Genomic DNA, 24,621 nt, shown 5'->3' on the forward strand with positions numbered 1-24,621 from the left:
ACAACACCATGGCAGAGACACGTACAGACAATCGGTTGGGGAAAGGAGGAGTGGAAGGTTTGTGGATGAACTCAGCAGGCCGCAGGTGCCTCACTGTGTCCCATTTCAGGCTCTCTGCTTCTTTTAGAACACGGCAAAGGAGGGCAGGCAGCCTGACCTTGTCATACCTTCACTAGCATTTCCCAAAGTGTCTTCCACCGGAACCCCAGTCCCACAAGATATTCTACCATAAACGGGCTCTTTGGGCAAATAACTTTGGGAGACGTAGTGAAACGCAGTGCATTCTAACACCATGTAAGACATTCCTAATTGTTACAAGAAGGGTCTGTAAAGTCTTCTTAGGAAGAAATGTGTTTAAAGTTCTCTCAGCATTTTATTCCCTAAACCACTTTTTTGACCGGAACACCTCTTAGCATCCCTTAAAGAGACTGTTTTCCCAGGTACCCTGTGGGACACACTGACCCAACTCTTGCTTCTGACTCTGGGACAATTTCAGCAGTCAGGGAAGAAACAAGAAAAACCTCTGGCCCATTTCCCTGCCCACCCCCACCCCCCAGTGTTTTAGCTGAAATTCTCCCTGTTTTATTCCAGGCTCCCGGACCCCCATGTAAGCAGAGGGTCACAGCTAGGGAGTCCTACTGGGGAGTGTAGAAGACCTTGACAATGGCTGGGGAGGGGCCTCCAGAGCCCTCCACTGAGCAGCTTTGGGTGGGCACAGATCTCCCCGAGGTGCTAGGATCCTGCACTGGGTTTCCCCTTTTTTCTCAGAAGAACTGTGTGCTCTTAGAAGACTCATTCCATCTCCCTGGGCTTTTATTTTCCACTCTATAAAGATGAAGGAAACAACCTCTGCCTTTTGATGAGCTTCCATAAAGCCTATAGAGCTCATGCCTGTAAACATCTTAGGACTTTGCAGAGAAAGGAGTGAAATAAAATACAAGGTGTCATTTTTTAAAGGCTTCAATCCAGCCAAAGGAAGAGGCATCTGGAGAACCAGCAGGCAGGCTCTTGCCAGTGGAGCTGCGTGAAACCGGCCAACTCTGCGCTTTCCAGGGATGCGGGGGTTCCCTCAGCTCTCTCCCAGCAGTGCTGTCCATCTCAGGGAAGACAATGTGCTGAGCACCGACACCCTCCCTCTTATCGTGGTGGGAGCAGCCAGGGCAGGGAGGGAGAGAGCATGGGCGGGCTCGTGCAGGCCACGTGCAGAGCAGACGACTGCGCCACGGCTGGCACTGCCTCTGGCCTCTATTGCAGGGTCTGGCCCCATAACCCGGACCAAACGCACCCCACCCCTTCAAAAACAACTATAGGAGTCAAAGGTGGGAGGAAACTTTCAAGGTCTAGTCTGATCTTTACGGTTCTTTCCTAAAATGAGGAAATGGGGCTAGGGGGAGACAGAGTGGAGAGAGAAAGAGATGGACAGAAGAGAGGAAGGAAAAATCCAGATCAAGGGCAGACAGTGTTTTCTCCCTGCTGGACGTAACTGCCGTGACCTGCCAAGCATTCAGACGGCAGCTGAGGAATCTTCATGGCCTTGCATGTTCCTGCCTCTGGTTCAGAAGAAGTCCTCATCCTGGACTTTCTGGGCCCTAAACTGTGCTGCTGGGACTTCTGCCATTAGCAAAAGGACCTCACCCATTACAACCCATTTTCCAAGTAGGTGAGACCGAATGATTGTTTGCTCCGCACAAGGGGATACTGAGGCAGGGAGCGAGGCACAAATACACGCCTCATTGACCTGATAAGGCTCAGGCCGCTCAGCCCCCCGAAACTACATTTCTGAGTGGTCAGTTTCCAAATACCATTCTTCTTCACTGAGCAGAACACGAGATAAAAAACAACTACGTACAAAAAGAGAGTGTGCATTCAGCCAGTTGCCACATTAAATCCCTGCTTGCTCAGAGGCAGAAAGTCAGGGACTTGCAAGTCTCTGCCACTGCGGCATCTTGCATGTCAAGGGGCCAAGTAAGGAATGTTTTCATCGTTAGGAAGTGAGGACAGCTCAGCCTGGTGGCCTGGCAGCTAGGGCTCGGCTGGTTTCAGCTCATGACAGCTCCCTGCGAGGCCCCATCAGGAGGCAGGTCTCGGGTTCCTCACCTGTACCTGACAGGTACACCCCGCATTGCCTACCTCGTGGTATTGTCATCAGGCTCAGATGAGGCAAAGGGGACAACTGGGGCTCCTACCATGGGGCCGAGATTCCAGGGACGATGGCTTCTCGCCCAGCCTCATCTGTACCTCATTTTCTCCCTCTGAGCGGGGCCCCAGGTGATGAAAGCGTGATGGAGGCCTTTGACCAGGAGCAGCCCGGGTCTGCGTGGATGCTGAGGTCCCCTGGCTATGGCCTGGGGTGGGAAGGGGCTTACTCCTCGTTTCCTCAAAGCGGGGGTCATAGGGGAGGGAGTTTTAACATTGAAGTCGGGGAAAGCACAGGTCTCGCGTTCACAGGCAGCTGAGCTGCTTCCCAGCCGCACATCTTGGCACAAGCTGCTCCTGTCCTCTGGGCCTCACCTTCCTTGACGGTAAAATAGCAAGACGGGCCCATCCCGAGGCCTAGGTGAGATATCAGGTGTGAAGACACCGGCTGAACCGGAGAGCCCTTCATTAAGGTAAGGTGGGATTTCATGTTAATTTTTTTAATGGAAATCCTGCCCAGAACAGAAGTAGGATGGCGGCAGGGAGTGGCCCTTGCACACCCCCCCGGCCAGAGCCCAGCTCTCTAAGGACACCACCCGCTGAGTTTGAGCTGAAGCCACAGAGTAATAACCGCACTGGGAGCAGAGGAGAGAGGAGGGAGAGTCCCGCAGGGCCCGCAGACCTCGGGGGCTGGGGTGTAGGGAGCAGATGCCAGGCCCCTGGAAGGGAAGGCTAATGGACGAAAGCCTTCCACGGGTAAGGGTTGGTGCAGATTCCTGACCACCCTGGGCAACGGGGGAGTCTGGCCCTGGCCGAGCCCTCCCCTGGGCCCCTTAACGGCAAGATTAGAGCGGCAGCCAGAGGAGCCAGGAGCTGCTCCGCTGTAAGCAGGGGCCCACCAGGCCCACAGGCCCAGATTGCACCTCTCCCCTGCCACTCCACAAATACCCACGGATGAGCTATGGCCACTGCTACAGTGCTTACTCATTAGACAGCAGCTTCATTCTTACCAAGGAAAGAAATTAGGGTCTGCTGCATGGGAATATATGTGGTAGGCAACCCTGTGAATAGACCTCAAGGCCTTAGACAGGGCCACACCCTCTGGGGTCCCTTCTGCCCCATCGAGAAGATCCCAAATCTGCTTTCCATAAATGTCCTCATGGGGAACCTGGCTCATAAATTAAGATTGGTGATCCACTGGATTCCAGGGACCATAAGCTCAAGGATGGGACTATGTTTTACCCATGTCTGAATCCTTAGCTTGGTTCCTGGTTCACAGTAGGTTAAGACATACACGTTAAATGGATAATGGATGGATGGATGGATGGATGGATGACTAAATAAAGGCTTGAGTCCCACAGTGGCTAGCACTGTGGAACTAGAGTCAGAATGCCTAGGTTGGAATTCCAGCTCCACCATTTAATGCTGTGTGACCTTGGGCAAGGTATTTAACTTCTCTGTGCCCCAGTTTATCATGGGTAGTATAGGGATAATAATAATAGCATATACTTCCTGGTGCTGTGGCGAGGAGCAAATGACTAATACATGTAGAACAATGTCTAGCACTTGGTAAGTGCTAAGAGAGTGTTAGCTCTTATTACTGTCGGTCACATCCTTAGACAATTCAGATAACTTTTGTGAGTCTTAGCGTCTTTGGGGAAATTCATGATATCCACCTCGTAGAGGTGTGATCAAGATTAAAGGGGCTAATGTTACCAAGATGAAATAGCAAAGGTGGTACTTCCTAGAGATCTATCAGGCCAATGAGGCTGAATGAAGGAGCAGAGAAATACTCTTAAGATCCAGAAGAGTTGCGCTACTCATCAGAAATGCGAATTCTCGGGCCCCGCCCCAGATCTACTGGATCAGAAACTCTGGATGTGGGGCTCAGAGATCTGTACCTTAACCCCTTCCCAGCGCTTTAGTAAGAAGCACCCTCCTAGATCACCACAGGCGTCCCTTCCTTGCTGAGGGTGCCACAGACCGGCCCAGGAGAGAACGGCACGTGACAAGCGTAACCACTGGAGCAGGACCCACTGGATCTGGGGGGAGGAGCCCACGGCAGCCCCCCGAGCCGAGCAGTCGTGGTGGAGGTGGCGTGGGGAGCCGGAGCTGACACCCCGGATTACGATCTCACAGCTCACCGTGCTTCCCTCGCGGCAAAGGTTACCATGCAATTACGTGTCGCTACATTCAAATGACAGAGCAGTTACGGTTACTTTACCAATTACAGGGAAATTGCTCCCACTCTGCAGAGAGACTGGCACTCTGAAAAACTCTATCATCTCCACGGAAAGGGGATTTTAAATGCTGCCAGCATCCTTCCTCCGCAGTCTCCACGGGCTCCAGGGCAGAGCTGCAAAGCAGCCACCCGAGGGCCCCCGCAGTGTCTGGTGGTCTCTGTGGAGACCCTCTGAGAAGGGCTGAAGAAGGGGGCAGACCTGGGAGACAATGAGGGCACCACCCTCCGACCCTGTGCCAACCCATCCTGTAGGCCTTGGGTGATGAGGTGGGGCAGGAAACTGATTCTGAGATTACTCCTCCTCCCATCTAGCGTGGCCCCCAGCCTGGTTCCTGATGCACCCGCCGTGCCAGGTGGAGCTGTTGTAGCCCTGCCCTTCATTGCCCCACCTTTGCAGAAACCCCACATGGAGTCCTTATTATGGAAAGATCAGAACTTGGCCAGGCTCAGTGGTCCAAGAGCAGCGCTAATGAGGTAAAGGTCACCAGGTCCATCCCCCTGTGGGCCAATTAGCTCAGCTCCGGGACCCGGTCTCTTCCATAGCCACAGGCTGCCCCTCTCACCCACGGCATCCACTGTTTGCAAATATCCCAAACTGATCCAAAGGAGGCTAACCAGATGAGCCTGCAGGGATGGACAAGTGCAGCCGACTCCTCCAACAGGGGTTGCAGCCGCCGACTGCTCTGGGCCGGCAGCTGCAGCCTCTGAGCCCAGGATGGAAAATACGAAGTCAGACCTGGTCCTCCCACTGCTCATGGGCAGCTCCTGAAGAGAGAGGAGTCCTTCCATCAGGGAGCAAACAGGCTCTCCAGCCCTCCCTGAAGGCAAAAGTGGCATCCAGCCTCATGCAGAGGATCCTGAGCACCCCTGCGCCCACCCCTGAAGCTGGGAGGTCATACCATTATGGGGGGAGAAGGCATCAGAGACCTTCCGAGCTCACCCACTGTGGGGCCTTCAGTTGGGCCTTTTTCCATCAAACTTTTGGTCTCTTAGGCTACTGGAACTCCCTGCTTCCATCAGGGGAAACTGAAGCACTAAATGAAGACAACGCTACTTACTGTTCTTCATTTATTACTTCGCTTAAGAATGTTTAGAAGGACCTACTAGGTACCAAGCACCAGGTGAGAACCCAACAGTATAAAGATGAAAACATCTCCGTTTCTGTCCCTTTCTCAGTGGGGGAGACAGACCGGGTCCATGACGAGACGAGGCCGTGTATGCCCAGCTTCAGTTATGCACCTGGCGCTGTGGGGACAGAGGGCAGGGCCACAACTGCAGAGGGGAGCAGCAGGGTTTCGAGGAAGAAGTGACACTGGGGCTCAATTCTGGGTTCTCTGTCCAGGACAGTGCATGGCCAAGCTTTCACACATTGTGCTATTTCAGAGGAAAATGACTTAAGATCTTAGAATTCAACAGCCCCATTTTACAGAAGAGAAAAATTGAGGCTTAGAGAGTAAAATGACCCCTCATGACCTATCACATTCCCAGACTAGATGGAAAAACTGGCATTACATGGAGGCTTCCTCCAAGTTGCTAGAGGGTGGCCCCAAAGGAACCAATTCCAGGATCAGGGAACCTACTGTCAGGATGAGAGGCTGCTCTGGGACAGTGCCTGCTTCCTTTTCTTCTGTCCAGGATAAGCCCTCCACCCTTCTGTGATCTCTGGGAGGAACTACCTCTCCCATCCCGAGGAGGCCCTTGGCTAGTCATCAGAGTGGGATTCCTCCTTTCCTGGGCTGACCTATCCCAAAGCAAAGTGAGAGCTGAAGTTTAGAAAAGAAATACAAGCTAGGTGAAAAAGAAGGTGGAAGCCCATGAGGTGCCTGCTGACGTGGAAAAGAAAATGTCTTTAGATTCATGCTCAGCAGTCCTTAGATTCATGTCCCAAACATCTTCCCACTAATTAATTACACACACACACACACACACACACACACACACACACACACACACACACACACACACACACACACACACACACACACACACACACACACACACACACACACACACACACACACACACACACACACACCCCGGGAGCTGACCAGAGCAGACCTCCGCAGTGAATTTCACATGTGGGATTTCTTTATAAAGGGAGATATTGATCAGGTAAGTGTAGTAGCTCATGTCTACATACAGACCCCAGATGTAAATCTCTGCGGTACAGGAAGATAATGATCTCCCACTTATTGGGGCCAGATGTCAAATAGAACCGCTGACCCCAAGGTGTTCATCAACGCACCAGGGTCTGATGCCCACTGTGTATGGCTCTGTGTGCCGTCTGACGGCAGGGCAGGAGGGAAGCAGAGAGAGCCTTCAGGGAGGGAGGAACCCCGTGGGGAGGCCCTGGTTGGCTTGAGGTTACTCTCATCAGAAAGCCTGTTACTCCATAAAATAGTCCCACGTGCCTGAGTGCTCGTTTCTGTAACAGAGAAAGAGATCCCAAAACTTGGACGGTACCACCCTCTGACTGCTTCACTGTCCTGCATAAACTTTCCTCCCGCTCTTATGATTTCTAACCCTCCCCGAAGCTCTGCCCATGGCCCGTGCTGACCCCAGGTGGTTAAACTCTCTTCAAAGATGGAGAAGCCCCGACAGAGGTGAAGGTCGGCCCTACACCTCGGCTGTGAGCCCAGACGTCAGGAAATGAGCGGGAAGGAGGCCTCCTCCACTTAATCACTAATGCATTATCTCAGAACGGTTCTTTATTGTGTCTTTTTCAATGAGATTGTAGGGGGAATGAGTGTGCAGAGACAGAGAGGGGAAGCCAGCAGACCACAGCCACAGTAACCTAGTTAGACCAACATGTTATTGAAGGGGCTTCATGAAAATTGCCTCGGGGTTGGAGAAAGAACGCGACAAATCGCACCCAAGATTCCCAAGAGCCACGCGCCCTGTTTCTAAGCAACTCAAAAGGGTGGGTACCAAAATACAGGTCATCTACGTGGTCACTCACTCATCATGATAACAACCTATCCTTCTAATAGGAAACTAATGCCACTAATTTGAGCTGTTTTCCCAAGAGACGGGCATTAAGCCCAGCACCCTCTCTGCAGTCCAGAGTGTAACCAGTAGCGAGCCGTAGCCATGCACCGCTCCTAGGAGATGCTGAGCATAGCGGGCACAGGATCCCAGGGACTGAACCCCTGACCTGCTCCTCATTAGCTCAGCTGCCGAGAGCCCTGCGTTCCTCCCTCTGGTGAGGACTGAGGGCCACGACACCATGACTGGAGATACAGGCAGGCCAAGCAAAAGAAACAGGAATGAAAATTCCCTAGCCCAGTTCTGCAGGTGACCTCCGTGATGGGACTAGTCCAGAAGCCAAAGCTGGGCCCCTGGAAAAGACCAGGGAAGGCCTTGGAATGGTTCCAAGCAAAACCCACTCGGGTGCTGTCCCTTTCCTTTTGTACCTTAAGCTTCAGAGGTCCCCAGTGGCTGCCTGTCAAGGGCAAAGAAATCCCACCCAGCCCATCAATCCCACGTTCCCACTTCTCTCCCTGTCTACTGCAGACAAACTCAGCTGCCACCAGGACTGTAATTGGAGCAGGGCACACCACAATGATTAAGTCTGTGTGTTTTCTAGCGGGCACTGGGAAACAGTGGTCCCGATGGCCAGGCTGAATTATGGGGTAGGTCATTCCCTTGTTAGCAGGAATAAATTTTATTAGCCCCACTCTCGTTGCTGTGCATCTTCCCCTCTTTGCTCCTCAGGCCCGAGTGTGGGTCTGGATAATGTTGCCTGCACGCAGGATAAATCAACTGAACAAATCCCATTATATTTTGGAACGCTGACAGAGACACAGTAATGACACCGAGACTGGGAAAAGATGTGGGCTTTCTTCTCCCCCGCTGATCCCGTTTCAAACACATGGACAGCATGCGGGGCCCCATCCACCAGGAAAAAAATGTAAATTGAGAGGCCGAGTGGAGAACTCCGCGAGTTGTCTTTTTTCCTGCTCTCCACTAACTCTGTTAATGAAATGAAGCAAGCGCCGTGTGCCAACGTGTAGTCATTCCCTTCTGTCTCACAAAAACTAAGGGGCACGTGAAGGTGACAGCAGGGAGGATCTGGCTGGAGATGTATCCTCTCCTTCAAAGGCCTTAACTTAGCATTCATAACACGTGCTGGATGGCAGAGAAGGCGGATGGGGCACGCTCCAGGCCTGGGATTCTGAACATAACATCTGGGTTAGGTACAGCCCAAATCTCTCAAAAGCAGGTATTGGTGAAGAAAAAATATCAGTATGAAATCACAGCAATATTATTAAGTCTCTTTCTGTCTCATCAGGTGGTTACTGTAACCAAAGGAGACCACATTGATGATGCTATGAGATGTTTCAGTGTTCTACAAATATAAGGTGCTCTGTGACAATCATCATTTATTAATGTCTCTGCATTTCTCTTTCCCTAGGAGTCTCAGCAGACTTTATTAAAGGGATATTGTTTTATCACCTCCTTCTAGAAGGTGAAATGTATAATTTAAAGCAAAAAGGAAACCGCTCACCAGCTCAGTGATCTCTCACGAGCTGGACCTGGCTGAGACTCAGAGGCCCAAGCTCCCAGGCCAGCATCCCAGCCAAGACGCCACCCTGTGAGGATGACGGGAATTAAAGGAAAGGCCCAGAAATGAAGATCTGGATGGATAAGTCAGGCCAGTCTGTGTGCTGACTGAATGAGAGGCCTGGCTGCCAATCTGGGCTGGGCTGTCGCACACCATCTGGGGCGGGGGGGGGGGGGGCGGGGGCGGGGTGTGTGTGTGTGTGCGCGAGCGTGTGTGTACACGGGAGAGAAATCTCGCTGTGTTAGCTGCTGTGTGTAGTGAGGGAGGATAAATCACAGAAAGAGGGAGCCTCAGGGATGACTGTGCACAGAGTGTGAGTGTAAGTGAGAGAGTGAAACACAGCAGAGAGAGCGACAGACAGACAGAAATGACAGGGAACAGACACCATGAGAAAGTGATTCATATATCCAGAGCAGAGAGGATGCGTGTGCACACGTGGGTGCGTGTATAGGGGTGCACGCCTCTGTGCAGGGCTTCATGAAGTTGTTCTCTCGGTGTTAGGACACGGCATCACCGGCCTCACATCCTAAGCGCTGCTTGGTAAACCCCGCTCTGAGGTCGTGGCAGCTGTCTGTGTTAATGGTCTGCAGATGTGATTCCTGGGTCTCATCACCCTCCCTGCTGGCCCAGTGGGCTCCAGGGTGGTGTCCTGGGAGGTCACGCCCAGCCTAGGAGGCCAGCCTCAAGCCCTTCCTCTCATCAGGCCCAGCACATCACCCAGGGCTCAGCCACCATCCTGGACCCCAAAGCACCACGTGTGGCTGAGATGCAACTTTAATCGCAAATTCTGCGGGCCAAAGAGAAAGAGGTGGGTGTCCTTTCCACCTGAATACCTGGAACAGGAGCCATCTCAAGGGGAGGGGGGAACTTGAATAAAGACAGGGTCTGTGATACGGCAGCACCTCCCAACCCACCGCTAAAACACAAGTCTGGAGTGTGGGGTCAATGGGCTGTGAGGGGTGAGGGCTTGGGCTGATGTGGAAGGAGATTTGTGATGTGTGCTGTCACTGGGACTTGAGTGTGGTGTATGCGGTGCATGTTTAATGGCCGCCGTGTGTGTGTGTGTGTGTGTGTGTGTGTGTGCGCGCGCGTGTGTGCGTGGTGTGTGAAGTGAACTGGAGTTGAGGAAGGAGGGATGGGGGAGACAGGAGCAGAAGTTCCTGGTCCGAGAGAGGACTGCCGCTGAGCAGAAAGAGAAAGGCCTGCCTCGCGCCACAAACAACAGGACATACCCATCCAGTCAGAGCTGCACTTCCTGCTGACAGGAAAAGAAAACAGCCCGAGCAGATGGGCAGAAACCGGCACCCGGAGCCTGGGGTGGCTGCCTGGCCATTCCGGATACGCACTCTGGTGGAGTTTCAGGATCCCAGGCGCCAGACCGAACGGCGTGACCATCCAGGCTGGGCTGGGAGGCCAGCCCGCGTCCAGGGGGTGACCCTGTCTCCTCCCAGGGCTGCCCTGCCGGAGAGCCATGGGTATGAGTCACAGCAACAGCACACACAAACGGGGTTCTCCTTTCCCACTCCCCGACAAAAAGCTCGGTCCCGGGTGCCTCTGTGAACCCTGCGAGACTGAGCAGGGCCGGTGAGTAAACCCTGAACTCAGGCAGGCCCCTGGCCTGGCAATGGCTCTCCGTCAGGGGCTTCTGGAAATGTGAGGGGTTTCCTAGTTCCCGCAGTGACTGCGGAGCCCAGTGCCGCTGGTACTTCGTGCTGCAGGGCCCAGCAAGGCAAACGCCCTGCAATGCCAGACGGCCCCGCGCCGTGAGTCATCCCAGCCCAGGTGCCACCGCTGCGTCATGCAGAAACACCAGCGGGAAGAGCACCTGGCTGAGAATTAGGATGCAGAGAAGGCTCTAGTCCACCAACTACATGACCTTCAGTGAAATACCTGACTTTTCCGTCTCTCCACCTCCTCAACTGGACAGGATGTCTGCCTTTCCTATTACCCTGAGAGCTGCTGAGAGAAGAGGAGGCAATGAAGCCCTTTGTCAACTGTCAGGCACCACACGGACTGCCCAGGGGGACTGTGGGGCGGCTCGGAGGCCACCACCCTCTGTCCCCGCTACCGAGGCTGGACAGGGGTGAGGCGGTCACTCAGGTGACAGTCTCCGTCCCACGGACCGACATCTTCTAAGTTCCAAGTTCGAGTCTTGAGGGGGCGATTAAGCAGCTGATTTTTGCTCATCCAGGCTTCTCAGCGCTAAAGCTGATGCTGCCTGACTCCTACATCCGTTTCTCAACTGGTTCCAAACTTAGGGAAGACTTAAGTGGCGTGAGTGACAGCCACTCTCATGGCCACAGCCCTCGTTCCCGTCACACAGGCTGTAATGACCCACTTGGATGCGTCCCTCTCCTGGACTCCTAGGCTCCTGGAGACTGATGTCATGTCATGATTCTTGGCACCAACCAGGAGAGGGTACATTGCCAAGGGCCTAATGAGAGTTTCATCCATTCATTAACTCATTTGGAGGCAGAAGGGCTAGTGTCCTGTGAGGTGACCCCAAAGGCTGAAGAAAGGGTGAGGAGATATAGATAGCCATGCCCGGGGGCCTCCAGGACACCGGGCCTCTCAGCCCGCATAGAACACAAGAGCCTTGGGCCTCAACAGCACAGCCTCCAGCCCAGCAGTCCCACTGCAGGTCAGGAGTGTCGGGGCTCCCAGAAAAGGGCTGAGAGCTGTCGCCCTGGCCTGCTCAGGGCCGTGGCACACGACAAGAGCCTCAGGCTGTGAGCTCCTTGTCTCAATTGTCACTGCTCTGCAGACAGAGGGTTTGGGGACCCCGGATAGCAGCCTTCCAAGGCACCAAAGATAGAGACCATCTCAGGGTTGAGCAGCAGAAACAAAGAAATTACATCATTATTCTTATGCCCACCCTGGATGCTCACCAGCAAAAGGCCTTAGGTTGATCTACAGTCTCCCAAGTCCTAAGACACACTTGGAGGAGCCCTGGCTGATCCCTCTAGGACCCTCCTTCTGCACAGGCCCTCCTGAGGTCCTTAGAGTAATTTTCAGACGCCAGCCCATTTGTTCTTGGATACCTCTTTCCATCCAAGCTGGGAAAAAACAGAACACAAGAAAGAATGGTAGGGCTTCCCTGGTGGCGCAGTGGTTGAGAGTCCACCTGCAGGTGCAGGGAACACGGGTTCGTGCCCTGGTCCGGGAAGATCCCACATGCCGCGGAGTGGCTGGGCCCGTGAGCCATGGCTGCTGAGCCTGCGCGTCCGGAGCCTGCGCTCCGCGACGGCAGAGGCCCAGAAGGCAAAACTAGAAGTTGCTTCCATCCCCCCCTCCCCCAAGAACCAGCAAACACCTGGGCTGCTTCCCCAGCCTCTACACCCAACGCCCACTCCAGGATTTTCCTTTGCAACATGCGCTGATGTTCACAGGGACACAGTCCCAAGAGGAAGACACTCCTGGCCGGCTGGCCCTTATCTGTGATAGGGGCTCAGCCAGCCTCTCTGGTTCTCCTGGAATAAAGACAACAGGTTGCTCCCTGGGGGCCTGCAGATCGAGGCTCCAGGTTCCCAGCCCAAAGCTTCTCCCCGCAGCTGGTCACCAGGCTGTGGGCCACCACGTGGCTCCACCAACGCCCCATGCATGGCAGGCTCCGACCCCATTTTCCCTGAACACAGCCAAACACAGCTGGGACCTGGTGAGGGGGTGGAGCCTCAGGGCTCATACTACTACCTGCTCGGAGTCCTGGAGGCATGAGTTCAGGGGAAGGAATGTGAATCCCAGGAAATGAAGAGACCAGAAAGGCCTGAAGAGCACCATGGAACAAGCATTCTAGCTTAGGGAACTAGGACAACAGGAGCACAATAAAAATGAGTCACTGGGCAAAAGGTACAAAATACCGGATACAAAATAAGTCCTGGAGATGTAATGTACAGCATGGTGACATAGTTGATAGTACTGTATTGTATATTTGAAAGTTGCTAAGGGAGTAGATCTCGAAAGTTCCGATCATAAGCAAAAGAATGTGTTACTATGTATGGTGATGGATGTTAACTACAGGCTCTTCTGGTGATCATTTTGCAATATATACAAATATTGAACCATTATGCCGTACACCTGAAACTAATATAGTGTTACATGTCAATTATATCTCAGTTTTAAAACGAACCACTTTTCAAGCTCTTTGGGTTGTAACTATGACAAAACCCACAAGGGACACCCAACCCTACAAAAAACAAGTCCTAAAGTCAGCCTCCTGGGCCTCATGCTCCCCTCCCCCACTCTCCTGCAGCTGAAACGCCGCAGGACAGAGGCCACCTGAGAATCGGTTCCCCTTCCCAGGCCTCAAGGGAATCCTGGACTCAGGGGCAGAAAAGAACTCTAGAATTCATCTCACCCCTCCCTGCCTCAAGGTAAGAAGGCAAGAAGGAAAGGAAACCAACGGTCTTGTGAATGAATGAGTGCAGGAAAAGCTGGGTTTGCAAACACTGTGCCTGTGAGGGCTCCTCAACGGGGACACCCAGGAGCCTGGCCTGCGTGGTCTGAGCTGAGGCCAAAAGAACCGTAGCCGAGCCCCAGAGCAAACTAACTCGAGTGTGGGCTGAATCAAAGGAAACTGATACTGTGCATTAAAAGCTGGTGTGGCCTTTTAGACTGGCTGGGGAGACAGCCCCAGCCCTGTGCGGAGTTTCTGGCCTCCTCCTTTCTGCTCTCAGCCCTGAACTTGCCTCGAACTTGAAAAGGCTAATTAAAGCCCAAAGAAAAATCAAAAGCTTGTTATCTGGCTCCATTACTCCCAGTCCTGGCATTAGCCTGTCTTGCAAAGCTGCCTTCCCTCTGTTCTCTCCAAGGCCGCCAGGCGGATGTTAGGACCTGCAGCTCTGCAGACTCCCGTGATGAACTTTGCTTTTTGTACTGTGGCAGGGAGCAAATGCTTGCCCATGGGCAGCCAGGCTGATCTCCGCAGCTGATTTTACTCCCAAAAGCATTGCCCGAAAAGACAGGATTGGAGCAAGTTTTCTGCAGCAAAAATAGCCAATCTCTCTGGTCTCAAAAGAACTAGCTGTTTAGTAAGCACACAGCATCAACTTGCTATTTTCTAACACAGGTGTATATGTGAGTGCTTGTGAGGGTATTTCTTGTGTACGTGCACATGCATGTGTGTAGGAGTGTGTATGTATGTGCATGTGTGCAAGCGTGGTGGTGAGAGGCAAGGGGGGTGGTGGTTCTCTTCAAATGCGGTCTCTGCTCTTCACTCACAAATTCTATGACCTGGGGCAACTCATTCAAGTTGTTGGGCCTCAGAATGAAGGTAAAGACCAAGGGATCTCTGGGCACCTTCCCCATGCCAACACTCTTAGGGCATCTCCCCAGGGACCTACGTCTGAGTGTGTAATATACATACACAAAGCACAGCACCTGGCCTGTCATTCACTGCCTTCATGTGGGAGCAGTGCATGACCCCCAAGTTCATAAACTAGTCTCACAGACTCTCCTGAGTGGATCACCTACTGCCCAAACCAAAGCCTCCAAAAGATATGTCACCTGCTAGGGCTCAGCAGAATCAGGGGACTCCCCTCAATTCCCTGGCCTGGAAATGATGGTCAACGTGTTGCTTCCTTCTTTGGCGCCGGGTGCCTCTCCCATTTCCTTTGTGACACTAGGGGTCTCCTGGCTTTCCAGAACCCCCAAGAAGAAATGGCATCTTTTAGTATCAGCCCAGGTAACTGGAAAACTCATCACTAGAAAACAGCCTGAGCCTAAATGCTAGGGCACCAAAGAGAAACCTTGGGGCACAAGTGAGTTCCTTCTTTCTCCTCCCTCTCCCCTCCCCCAAATCCCACTGCCCGGAGGAATGGCCTCACCGCGTGCTGGAGGTGTGGGTGCCAGTGCCCTCTGAGGTCTGCTTGGCATGAAAAGAAACTTGCACTTCTTAAATCAATCCAAGTACATTTTCCTAATATGGAATTCCACCAAAGTTTGACTAGGAGTCAAGAATCACATCCATGCACGTGCATACCTCTACCTGATGACTGAATTATCCTTTCTTCTCCCTACATTGAGACTATAGGATAGATTTTCTCCAACTAGGTTCATAATTTTTCAACTGGACAATAAAAAAGAAAAAGGGAAAGGAAAGTGACACAGGGCATAGAAGATGCCAAGAGCTGAACCTTCCAAGTCACGTTAAGAATGGTTGAGAAAAAAACAATGAAGATGAACAGAAGTCAAGCCACAGAAAGGCAGGTGCTTTTCACATTGGGTCACAAGTGAGTTATGTTGGGAGAGGCAGGAGGCTGTGTCTCCCGTGGCACTGGTGGTTGCCCAGCAGTTCTGAGGTCCGGTCTGTCCCTCAGGGCTCACGGGCCCTGGGCAGGCCTCCTAAACCAACCCTTCATTCTCCCCGCCCCCTGGTTTCCTTCAGCCCTCTGTCACCCAGCACTGCTCCATGGCTGCTCTGGACACGTTTCTTCCATGAGACTGTGCACACAGAAGATACTTGATAAATAGTTTTCTAAGCAAGCTTAGAAAACTGTTTTCCCCTCTCTGTTCACTGGACTCTCACCCTACTTCTTCTGATCTTATTTTCCCATTACCTAAGGATACGCAAGGGGCCAGAAACGTACCTCTCCTGAAGTTCTACATCTACCCCAAGTGTAAAATGACTGCCTCCCTACTCCCAGTACTGGTTTTACTCTAAGCTCTGCCTCCACCACCTATTGTTTTTATCCTAAGCTCCCAGGAGAGCGATTTGCAGCATGGTTGGTAAGAAGGTGGGTACGCCTCTCAAGTCACCGCATACGACAGCGCAGCCTTCAAGAACGGCTGGTGCACGTGGCATCTATGGCACACAGTTCCGCCTATTCCAGCCCCTCCTCTTACAGCCAGTGAGCCAACCAGAAGAGAGGAAAGTGCCGACAGGAAATCTACATTTAGCTCCAGCTCTGACTCTTATAAGCTCAGTGCCATGGTCACAGCATGCTTGAGCTGGTGATCATCCGAGTCCAGTGAGACCCAGAGGTGGGATATACTTGTCTCATCTACAAAATGGGACAGTTGATTCACACCCCATGGAGGCCACAGCCTAGGTCTCGACACCGTGCCACCCCGGCCCACAGGCCCTCCCCGGACTCACCGCGCTGCTGCAGGGAATGTCCTTCACCTTGAGCCAGGCCAGGTCCAGCGTGCCCTCGCCCCGATAGCAGGACTGCAGCCGTTCCTTAATGCGGTCATTGATCTGCTTCAGGACGAAGATGCACAGGGCCGACTCGTCCAGGGATTTCATTTTCCGCTTCTGGCCTTTGGAGAAGACGGTGAAGAGGAGGTCGTCCTCTGGGCGAACCCCGAGGGTCCGGGCGAGCACGGCCCCAGCTTTGGACAGGTAGGCGGCCTGCAGCAGGCGGTACTCCACCCCGCCATGCTCACAGCCAATGGGGACCTCCACGTAGGAGTTGAAGGCCGTGTCCTCCTTACAAAGCCTCACGAGCTTGGACGTATAAACCTGCTCCTTTGTGGTGGAGCCAGGGGGAGACACCATCTCAGGCTGAAGCGTCAAAAAGTAGACAAAGTTGCCGCTGCTGAAGCCGTAGACGTAGTAGATATCAAAGTCGGGGATGACGGTGAAAGTGTCCGAAGGAATCTTGATCATCGAGGCCACAAACTCATCGTGGAAGACATATGCGAACATGCCATCCGCCTCTGAGTTCTTGGTCAGTTTCCGGCTGGAGATGGTGGGGAAATACTCCGGCTTCCCGTCCACAGCCGTGGCAATGAAGAGCTTGTCATCCAGGTTGTTGTAGGAGACGATCACCCCAAAGACAGAGCCACTCTCGTTGACCCCCGACAGGTAGTGCTCCTTCTTGTGAAAAGGCTCCCCCAGCTTGAAGAGGTCCTCCAGCCTGAGGAGCTTGCAGATGCCTTGGTACAGGCTCCCGCAAGCAATCAGCCTGTTCTCCTTGTAGTCTATCAGGAGCATCTTGTTGACATTGTTGGTGGTGGTCAGGGGCTCGTTGCACGTCTGGACAATGCGGGGAGGGTAGCACTTGGGGTTGTCCTCGTCCGGCCCAGTCTGGTGGGTCACCAGGACCTTCAAGTCGCTGGAGAGCTTGTAGATCCGATTGACGGCCCCCACATAAATGTGCCCTGTCCTCTCGTCCACCACCAGGTGGTTGAAGCTCTCGGCGGGCTCCCCGCGGAACGTGACAAAAGACCGCTTCTGGGGCAGCAGGGGTGGCTGCTGGGGGAGTAGAGTGGAGGAGCCCATCCCCACCATTAGGAGGTGGGAGAGCAGGCAGGTCCAATTCCAAGGCATGGCTTTCATTTCAGAGATGTGTCCTCGGGTCACAGTCACACTCAGCACAGCAGTGTCGAGGGAGGAGTACAGGCTCCCTACGGGGGGGGGGAAGGAAAGACGTGATGCTGGTTGACAAAGGCAGAGGCTTAGTTTCACCCCACAGCTTGTCTAGCTGGGCCCTCAAAGCATCCTGCATACGCTGAAACAGACCTGCAATGGGGGACGCTGGGGCCAAGGGAGCCAGTCCCCAGTGTGTGGGTATGAGTGCCCAAGCTGGGGGGCAGCAGGAGGGCACTTCAGTAATAGTACTAGTAATAATATTAGCAACAGTAACGACAATGGTAACGGTGATGATGATGATGATGCCCCCAGAATGGCTGACTTTGCATCAGCCGCTGTCCAGCACCTCCCAGAGACCCTCATTTCATCTCAACAAACCCTTCAGTGCGGGGCATCTTCCACCTGCCCCTCCAGATCTGCTCTCCACCCTTCTCCATGCCCAGGAGGCTGACCTGTAGGGACTATACCTCTGCAGGCTCCTTGCCCTGGGGCCTGGTTAGGTGCAGCCAGTGGGGAGAATCAGCCGAAGCCCAGTGGGACCGGGAGAGGCTAGGAGGAGGGGAGGGGGGCTGCAGGTCCTGTGAACCACCTCCTGCCTGCCTCCCTTTGGTCCTAGGGGAGGGAACGGGCCTCAACGTTCTCGCCCCCAAACACTGCCCTGCCTCTAAGGAGGCACGTGTCAAGACCCCCTCTATTAACCTTTGCGCAAATGACCTGATTTGTATGTACAATGCTTCCTGCTGGGACCCTGACTAGCAGCCTCGTGATATAAGTACTACTGACACTCCCACCTTCCAGCTGAGGGGAGTAATCCAGTTTGCACAGCTAAAAGCCCTAGAGACCAACTGAAACCAGGACCAGGACTGTCCAAGTCCATGGCAGACTCTCATGCCGTCCTGCTAAAACATCTCAGTTTACCCCAGCCAGGCACAGACGGGGACGTCCACCAGTGACTGTTTACGCACAGAAGACTAGTTCAAACAACCCTTTTTTGGGGGCTGTCCATTACAGCCCTGGCCCTCTGGGTCTGCACCTACTGCAGGGGAAGCTTCTCCTTTGCACCTCCCCGCTGCTGGACGGCGCATGAGGCCAAATTAACAACCCACATCCCGGATCCCTTTACTCGGAGGCAGCCACCAGGTCCTCTGGGTGCACTGCCCAGGTCTGAGCCCTGATGTCATTTTGGGTTTTTTTGTTTTGTTTTGTTTGTTTGTTTTGTTTTGTTTTCCAGTACGCGGGCCTCTCACTGTTGTGGCCTCTCCCATTGCGGAGCACAGGCTCCGGACGCGCAGGCTCAGAGGCCATGGCTCACGGGCCCAGCTGCTCCGCGGCATGTGGGATCTTCCCGGACTGGGGCACGAACCCGTGTCCCCTGCATCGGCAGGCGGACTCCCAACCACTGCGCCACCAGGGAAGCCCCATTTTGTTTTTTTTCATTTTTTTAAAGTCTTTATTGAATTTATTACAATATTGCTCTTGGTTTTTTTTATGTTTTGGTTTTTTGGCTGTGAGGCATGTGGGATCTTAGTTCCCCGACCAGGGATCAAACCCGCACCCCCCGCATCGGAAGGCAAATTCTTAACCACTGGACCACCAGGGAAGTCCCCCGACATCATTTGAATGAGGCAGGTCTTGGCCGCTGCCCAGGGTGAGGCCTCCTCTGAGAGGTTTTCATTAAAGGCAAAGAACAAATGCTTTAAGAAAAGTGGTCAAGTAAATAAATACATAAATAAATAACTCCCCGTGGAACAAAATAGCTTTCCATCCTAATGGTCTCATTCATTTCTATGCAAGATGCTTTTCTGCGTGTGTTTCCAGAGGATGGCTTCATATTTCTTCCAGTTTGGGAGAAATCTGGGCAGGAATGGCCTACATCTTATTCGGAGACATCTCAGCTCTGTGGAATTTCTCTCATTTCCCCCTCCCAAACAACTCAGAAACAAGGTGATGGAAAGAGGCAGATGGCTGAGTCAAAGAAACCTATCTGCCCCTCCCACAAGCAGAGAGAGTACAAAGTTAGATGGAAACCAAGAGAAGAAAGAAGGAAAGCAAAACAAACACTTGACATTGTCAGCTAACAATGACATTGACATTGACATTGACGTTTTCATTCCCAATGAAAACCACAAACGTTCTCAAGAAGACATCAGAGGAGGGAAACTGGCACACCCACGGACCGACAGCAGTCTTGTGAGTGGAGGGCCTTCATCTCTTCCCCGACATGGCAAACGTAGGCTTAGGGCACATTCCAAATGAGCAACACACCATGGATCCAAGGATGGCCGAGGCTGGACCAGGCCCTTGAAAAACCCAGAGTCAGGGGGGCAGACACTGCCAGAACCTAATTACTCAGACGGTGAAACGTTACATGACGGCCTTTGAGAGCTCGGGTGAAGACAGCTGACCTCTAACCCCGGGCTAGGGAGCAAGGAGAAGGCTGTGGGAGGCCTTGGAGAGGCGATGGCACTTGGGCTGAGCCGTGAACTTCGAGAGGACCCGCAGAGCTGGAAAGGAAGGGCAGGGGTCCATGGAGCCACGGCAAGGGCATTTCAACCAGGGTGCACGCCAGGAAGACTCTGTCTGGAAAGCAGGAGGAGATAGGGCTGGAGAGGGAGCCAGGACCTCGTCAGGGTGCCCCTGGGAGGTCGAGACTAAAATGCACAGTGCTGAGGGAAGAAACTTAAAGGCAAAGAGCTCAGCCCCCGCTCCCAGGGAGGAGCCTCCGCGCTCCTGTCGATTTAGCCTTTGCCTAAAGAGCTGAGTTTGGAGCTGAGGCCTGTGAGCTCCGTGGGGGTAGTGGCGGGGGGGGCTGCCTTGCCTGCTAGTGTGTCCACAGTGCTAGACCCACACCTGACATGGAGGAGAGACTCAAGAACTCTTTCCTGAGTGGCAGGAAGAGGGGCTGGAGGCGAGGAGAAGCATCAGCACCTGTGCATCACTCAGGGGACCCCGGGCCCCAAGGCAAATGCTGGCACACCCATTACCTCACTCCTCAGACAACTGTTCGCTGGGGTCAGGAGTGTCTGACCTGCTTTTCAGGTGAGGAAACTAGCTCTGCAAGAGCATATGGCTCGTAAGTGGCAGAGCTGGGGTTGAAACCCAGCTTTGTATCATTGCAAAGCCCGTCCTATTTCTAGGAAAGCACAATTCCAGAGCCCTCAGAAGTCCAGTTTAACCCATGTAAGTTCCCACACACACAGAAATCCCGGGACATCACCCGGCAATACCAGCTCTACAGGAGGACAGCAAAGCCCCTGGGGACTCCCAGGGCATAACCTCACAGGTCATGCCCATCACAACGGGCACAACTATTTCCCTCTGAAAGCATAAAGGGCTGGAAAGTGCCTGGCACAGGGCTTCTCCTGGCCTGAAGTAAGTGCTTCTTAAGTGAGAGTTGTTGGTGTTGACAAGAGTGAAAGAAGATGAAAGGATTAGGATCAAAAAATGCCCGATGGGGCTTCCCTGGTGGCGCAGTGGTTGAGAGTCCGCCTGCCGATGCAGGGGACACGGGTTCTTGCCCCGGTCTGGGAAGTTCCCACATGCCGCGGAGCGGCTGGGCCCGTGAGCCATGGCCACTGAGCCTGTGCGTCCGGAGCCTGTGCTCCACAACGGGAGAGGCCACAACAGTGAGAGGCCCGCGTACCGCAAAAAAAAAAAAAAGAAATGCCCGATGGCATCATCTCCATTAGAGTTATGAGGGGTCAGGAGGTCGGGCTGGTTCATCATGAATTGCCTGTGCAAATCTAAATATCAGAGAAGAATCTAGAAGTTTTTGAGCTGAAAGAGATGGTCCAGTTTGATGATTCCCAGTCCCTGATTTTAGTGACGAGGGAGCTGTGATCCACAGAAGTTAAAGGACTTGCAGGAGGTCGCAGAGTGAGTTCATGGTGGGGATGGGATTAAGCTCAGGTCCCTGGACTCCTAATCCCGGGCTCTTCCCATGTCTCCTGACTTTACCTGAACCCGCTTCAGCACCTGCTCCCTGGCCTTCGTCGGGAGGAGCCCACTCTTTGGGTGCCATATTCTCTGCTGCCTAACACAGCTCTCAGAACACCACTGCCAGCAACCGCACTCCAGCAGGGCTGGTCATCCTCACTCCAGACAGGCAGGTGCGCGTCAGGCCTCAGCCACCGACCCTCTGGAGGGAACTTACGGCCGTCCCTGTACTGGAACCTGCCGAGCCCCGGGAAAGTGTGCCTGCCACACCCCGCCTCACTGTACACACTCACGGACCCACAAGCCAATCAACAGCTCTCTGCTTTGCAAGAGGCGAGACGAGGAAGCCTGTAATTATAAATTTACTGAGCAGAAAGGTGCCAGGCCTCATTCTCCATCCTGTACTAGGCACTGAAAGGAGACACAGTTATGCATCTCAAACACTCGTCACCCTCATCTGGGGACGGCGAAATTACTGTGCCTGGAGGGGGGGAGCCCACAGAAAACGATGACGTGTGATAGGAATAACCAGCCTCTCATTCTACACACCACGAGAGAGACGGATTAGCAAACAAACAAGACAAATGGAAGAGAAGGGGGAGCTAGCAGGGATGTGGGATTCAGCTTGCCTCACCAGAGACCCCACCGGGCACTGCCACAATGGTGAGCCAGCTGCAGCCCTCCTACCCCAGCACGGGACCCACAGGTGAGCAGAGCTGCCTGCCCCTGCCCTCCAGGGCGGCCTGAGGCTCTCCGTCCTGGCAAAGCTGGACTTCTCCAGTGGTGTCCGTTCCATCTATCCATGTAAGTGATGACTCAACCTAGGAAACCCTCACTGAGATTCCAGATGCCATCCACCATCTCTCTCTCAGGTCATCATTCAGCTGTTTTTGTGTTTTGTTTTTTTTTTTTTAAGATTTTTTTGATGTGGACTATTTTTAAAGTCCTTATCGAATTTGTTACAATACTGCTTCTGTTTTATGTTTTGGTATTTTGGCCGCGAGGCATGTGGGATCTTAACCCGCCGACCAGGGATCGAACCCGCACACCCTGCCCTGGAAGACAAAGTCTTAACCACTGTACCGCCAGGGAAGTCCCTCATCTGGTTTTAAAACAAAAGTATCAGAGGTAGCATTCAGCCCAATTCTGACTCTTCAAGGCACGTAATGTAACCGAGTCACCCCAAGAGGGCCCGGAAGGACTCACTGAACTAGGTAGGGTGGGAAAGGGACGGCAAGACAGAACTGAAAGTCTCTGAATCAAACCCAAACCCTCTTTGAAATCAAATTTTAATTCTGAATCATCTCAGGGGACATGGGACTCATTTTTAGAAGCTGATCATCATTTTGATTAGAGAAATTGGGGCTTTGTTTTGTGTGGCAAGTGGTGAAGAGCTCAAACTAATTTTCGTGAAATAGCATCATCTTCTCAGACTCCTGAGTGGCAGAGAAGAAAGTTATTATACAGTAGTTTAAAAATAGCAATGACCTCACGAAATTACTTTAGAGTTTACAAAGTGTTTTCATATATATTATCTCATTCTGACTGTACTGTACGTGGCAATGCTGTTAGGTAGAAGAGGCATTTGTAAGTATACGGCCTCTACCGATAAGGAAACGGAGGCATGAGCAGGGACAGGTCCTGGCTGGGGTCACATCCAGTGAGAGCGTGACTTGGCAATCTGTTCGGGTCTCCCTCGGTGGCACACGGTACCTTCCCTGACCCTCTGGACAGAATCCTGTTTTCCTCAGGACGTTTGCCATGGGATAACAGAACACCCAGAAAATGTCTTCTAGGATGATGTTTCAAAAGATAAGTCATAATCCAGCATCAGTCTAGTAACCTGCGCAGGTTACAGGTACTTTTTTAATGAAATAAAATAGAAGAGAAAAATGAGAGTAGGTCACATTTAGGAAGGATGAGACTTTTGTGAGGCTTTTGTTTCAGCCACGTATGTGTATGCACGAGTGTGATGTCAGTGTACTTCTTACTGTCGGTCACTGTGATGGTGAATTTGATGTGTCCACTTGGCTGGGCCATCGTGCCCAGATATGTGGTCAAATATTATTCTGGATGTTTCTGTGAGTGTGTTTTTGGATGAGATTAACATTTAAATCAGTGGACTTTGAGTGAAGCAGACTCTCCCCTAAAATATAAGTGTGTGGCTACCAGATCAGGTGAAGACTGCATAGAACAAAAGCCTGACCTCCCCAAGGGAGAGGGAATTCTGTAGCAGAAGCCCTTGGACTTGAACTATGACATGGGATCTCCTCTGAGTCTCAAGTCTGCGGTCCTACTCTGATTTTGGACTTGGAGCCTCCATAATTGCATGACCTAATTCCTTAAAATCAATCTCTCTCTCTCTCTCTCTCTCTCAATATATATGTGTAGTTTCTGCTTCTCTGGAAAACTCTAATACAGTCATGATTTAAAAAAAAAAAAATGGGGGCTTCCCTGGTGGCGCAGTGGTTGAGAGTCCGCCTGCCGATGCAGGGGATACGGGTTTGTGCCCCGGGCTGGGAAGATCCCACAAGCCGCGGAGCGGCTGGGCCCGTGAGCCATGGCCGCTGAGCCTGCGCGTCTGGAGCCTGTGCTCCACAACAGGAGAGGCCACAACAGTGAGAGGCCCGCGCACCGCAAAAAAAAAAAATTTTTTTTTTAAAAAGGAAGACACTGTTAGAGATAGTAGACACCTGTTGTTTTTGATGTTGTTTTTGCTACCATTCATTTATCCTCTGGGAATCCACCCTTTCACCCCCTTTCAGCCCAAAAGCGTCTGGGGAAATTGACTCCACCCCTGGTTCAAGGGAGGACACATGACCTGGGCCCAAACCAATCAGCACAGAGCAAGTGCAGGTCACAGTGACTAGTTTAGGGATGGGTACCTGGTTGGATCAGAATCTCTGGGAGGCAACAGACTTTGGATGAGTGCTGAGGAAAAAGTCTTAGGTCTCCCATTGGCTGTGGCCTTGGAGAGGGGTGGGCTTAAGAACTGCGGACACCGTCTTGTAACCAGGGGAGTGGGAGTGGGGGAGGGGAGCCTGAAGAGAAGGAAGTTAAGTACGAAGAGAGCAGAGCTGAGCCAGGGCATAGAAAGTCCTGAGTCCCAGGTCCTGGTGACATCACACAGATGTCTAGATCACGTGCACTGAAGCCACCTCTCTGCTTATACTTCCTGGCTACGTGAGCCAAAAATTCCCCTTTTGCATAAGCCAGTGAGGGCTCTGGCATGTGTTAATGAAAGAATCCTGACCCATACACAGAAAAATCCAGCCTTCCAGCCAAAAGAGTAAGGTGTCTCTCACCACATCCTCCCTAATAGACTGTTCTTTCACAAGAAGAAGCATGCCAAAGAGATCTCAGTGTCCCACTGCCCCAGAGATAAACTAGAATTTTGCAAATAGTGCAGCTTTTTCCAGGTGAGTTTGGGTG

General features: G+C 52.7%; 1 protein-coding gene across 2 annotated transcripts in view; it reads right to left on the reverse strand.

Annotated features, from left to right (window-relative positions):
• Positions 1–24,621, reverse strand: part of PLXNA4 (plexin A4) — a 608,757-nt gene that overhangs the window by 357,545 nt on the left and 226,591 nt on the right. For both annotated transcript variants that reach the window (XM_067747050.1, XM_067747052.1), the window contains one exon: positions 16,036–17,288. In XM_067747050.1, the coding sequence (XP_067603151.1) occupies positions 16,036–17,288 (1,253 nt within the window). The remainder of the gene's footprint in view (positions 1–16,035; positions 17,289–24,621) is intronic.

This window comes from Pseudorca crassidens, chromosome 8 (assembly GCF_039906515.1).
Source record: "Pseudorca crassidens isolate mPseCra1 chromosome 8, mPseCra1.hap1, whole genome shotgun sequence".
Classification (NCBI taxonomy): domain Eukaryota; kingdom Metazoa; phylum Chordata; class Mammalia; order Artiodactyla; family Delphinidae; genus Pseudorca; species Pseudorca crassidens.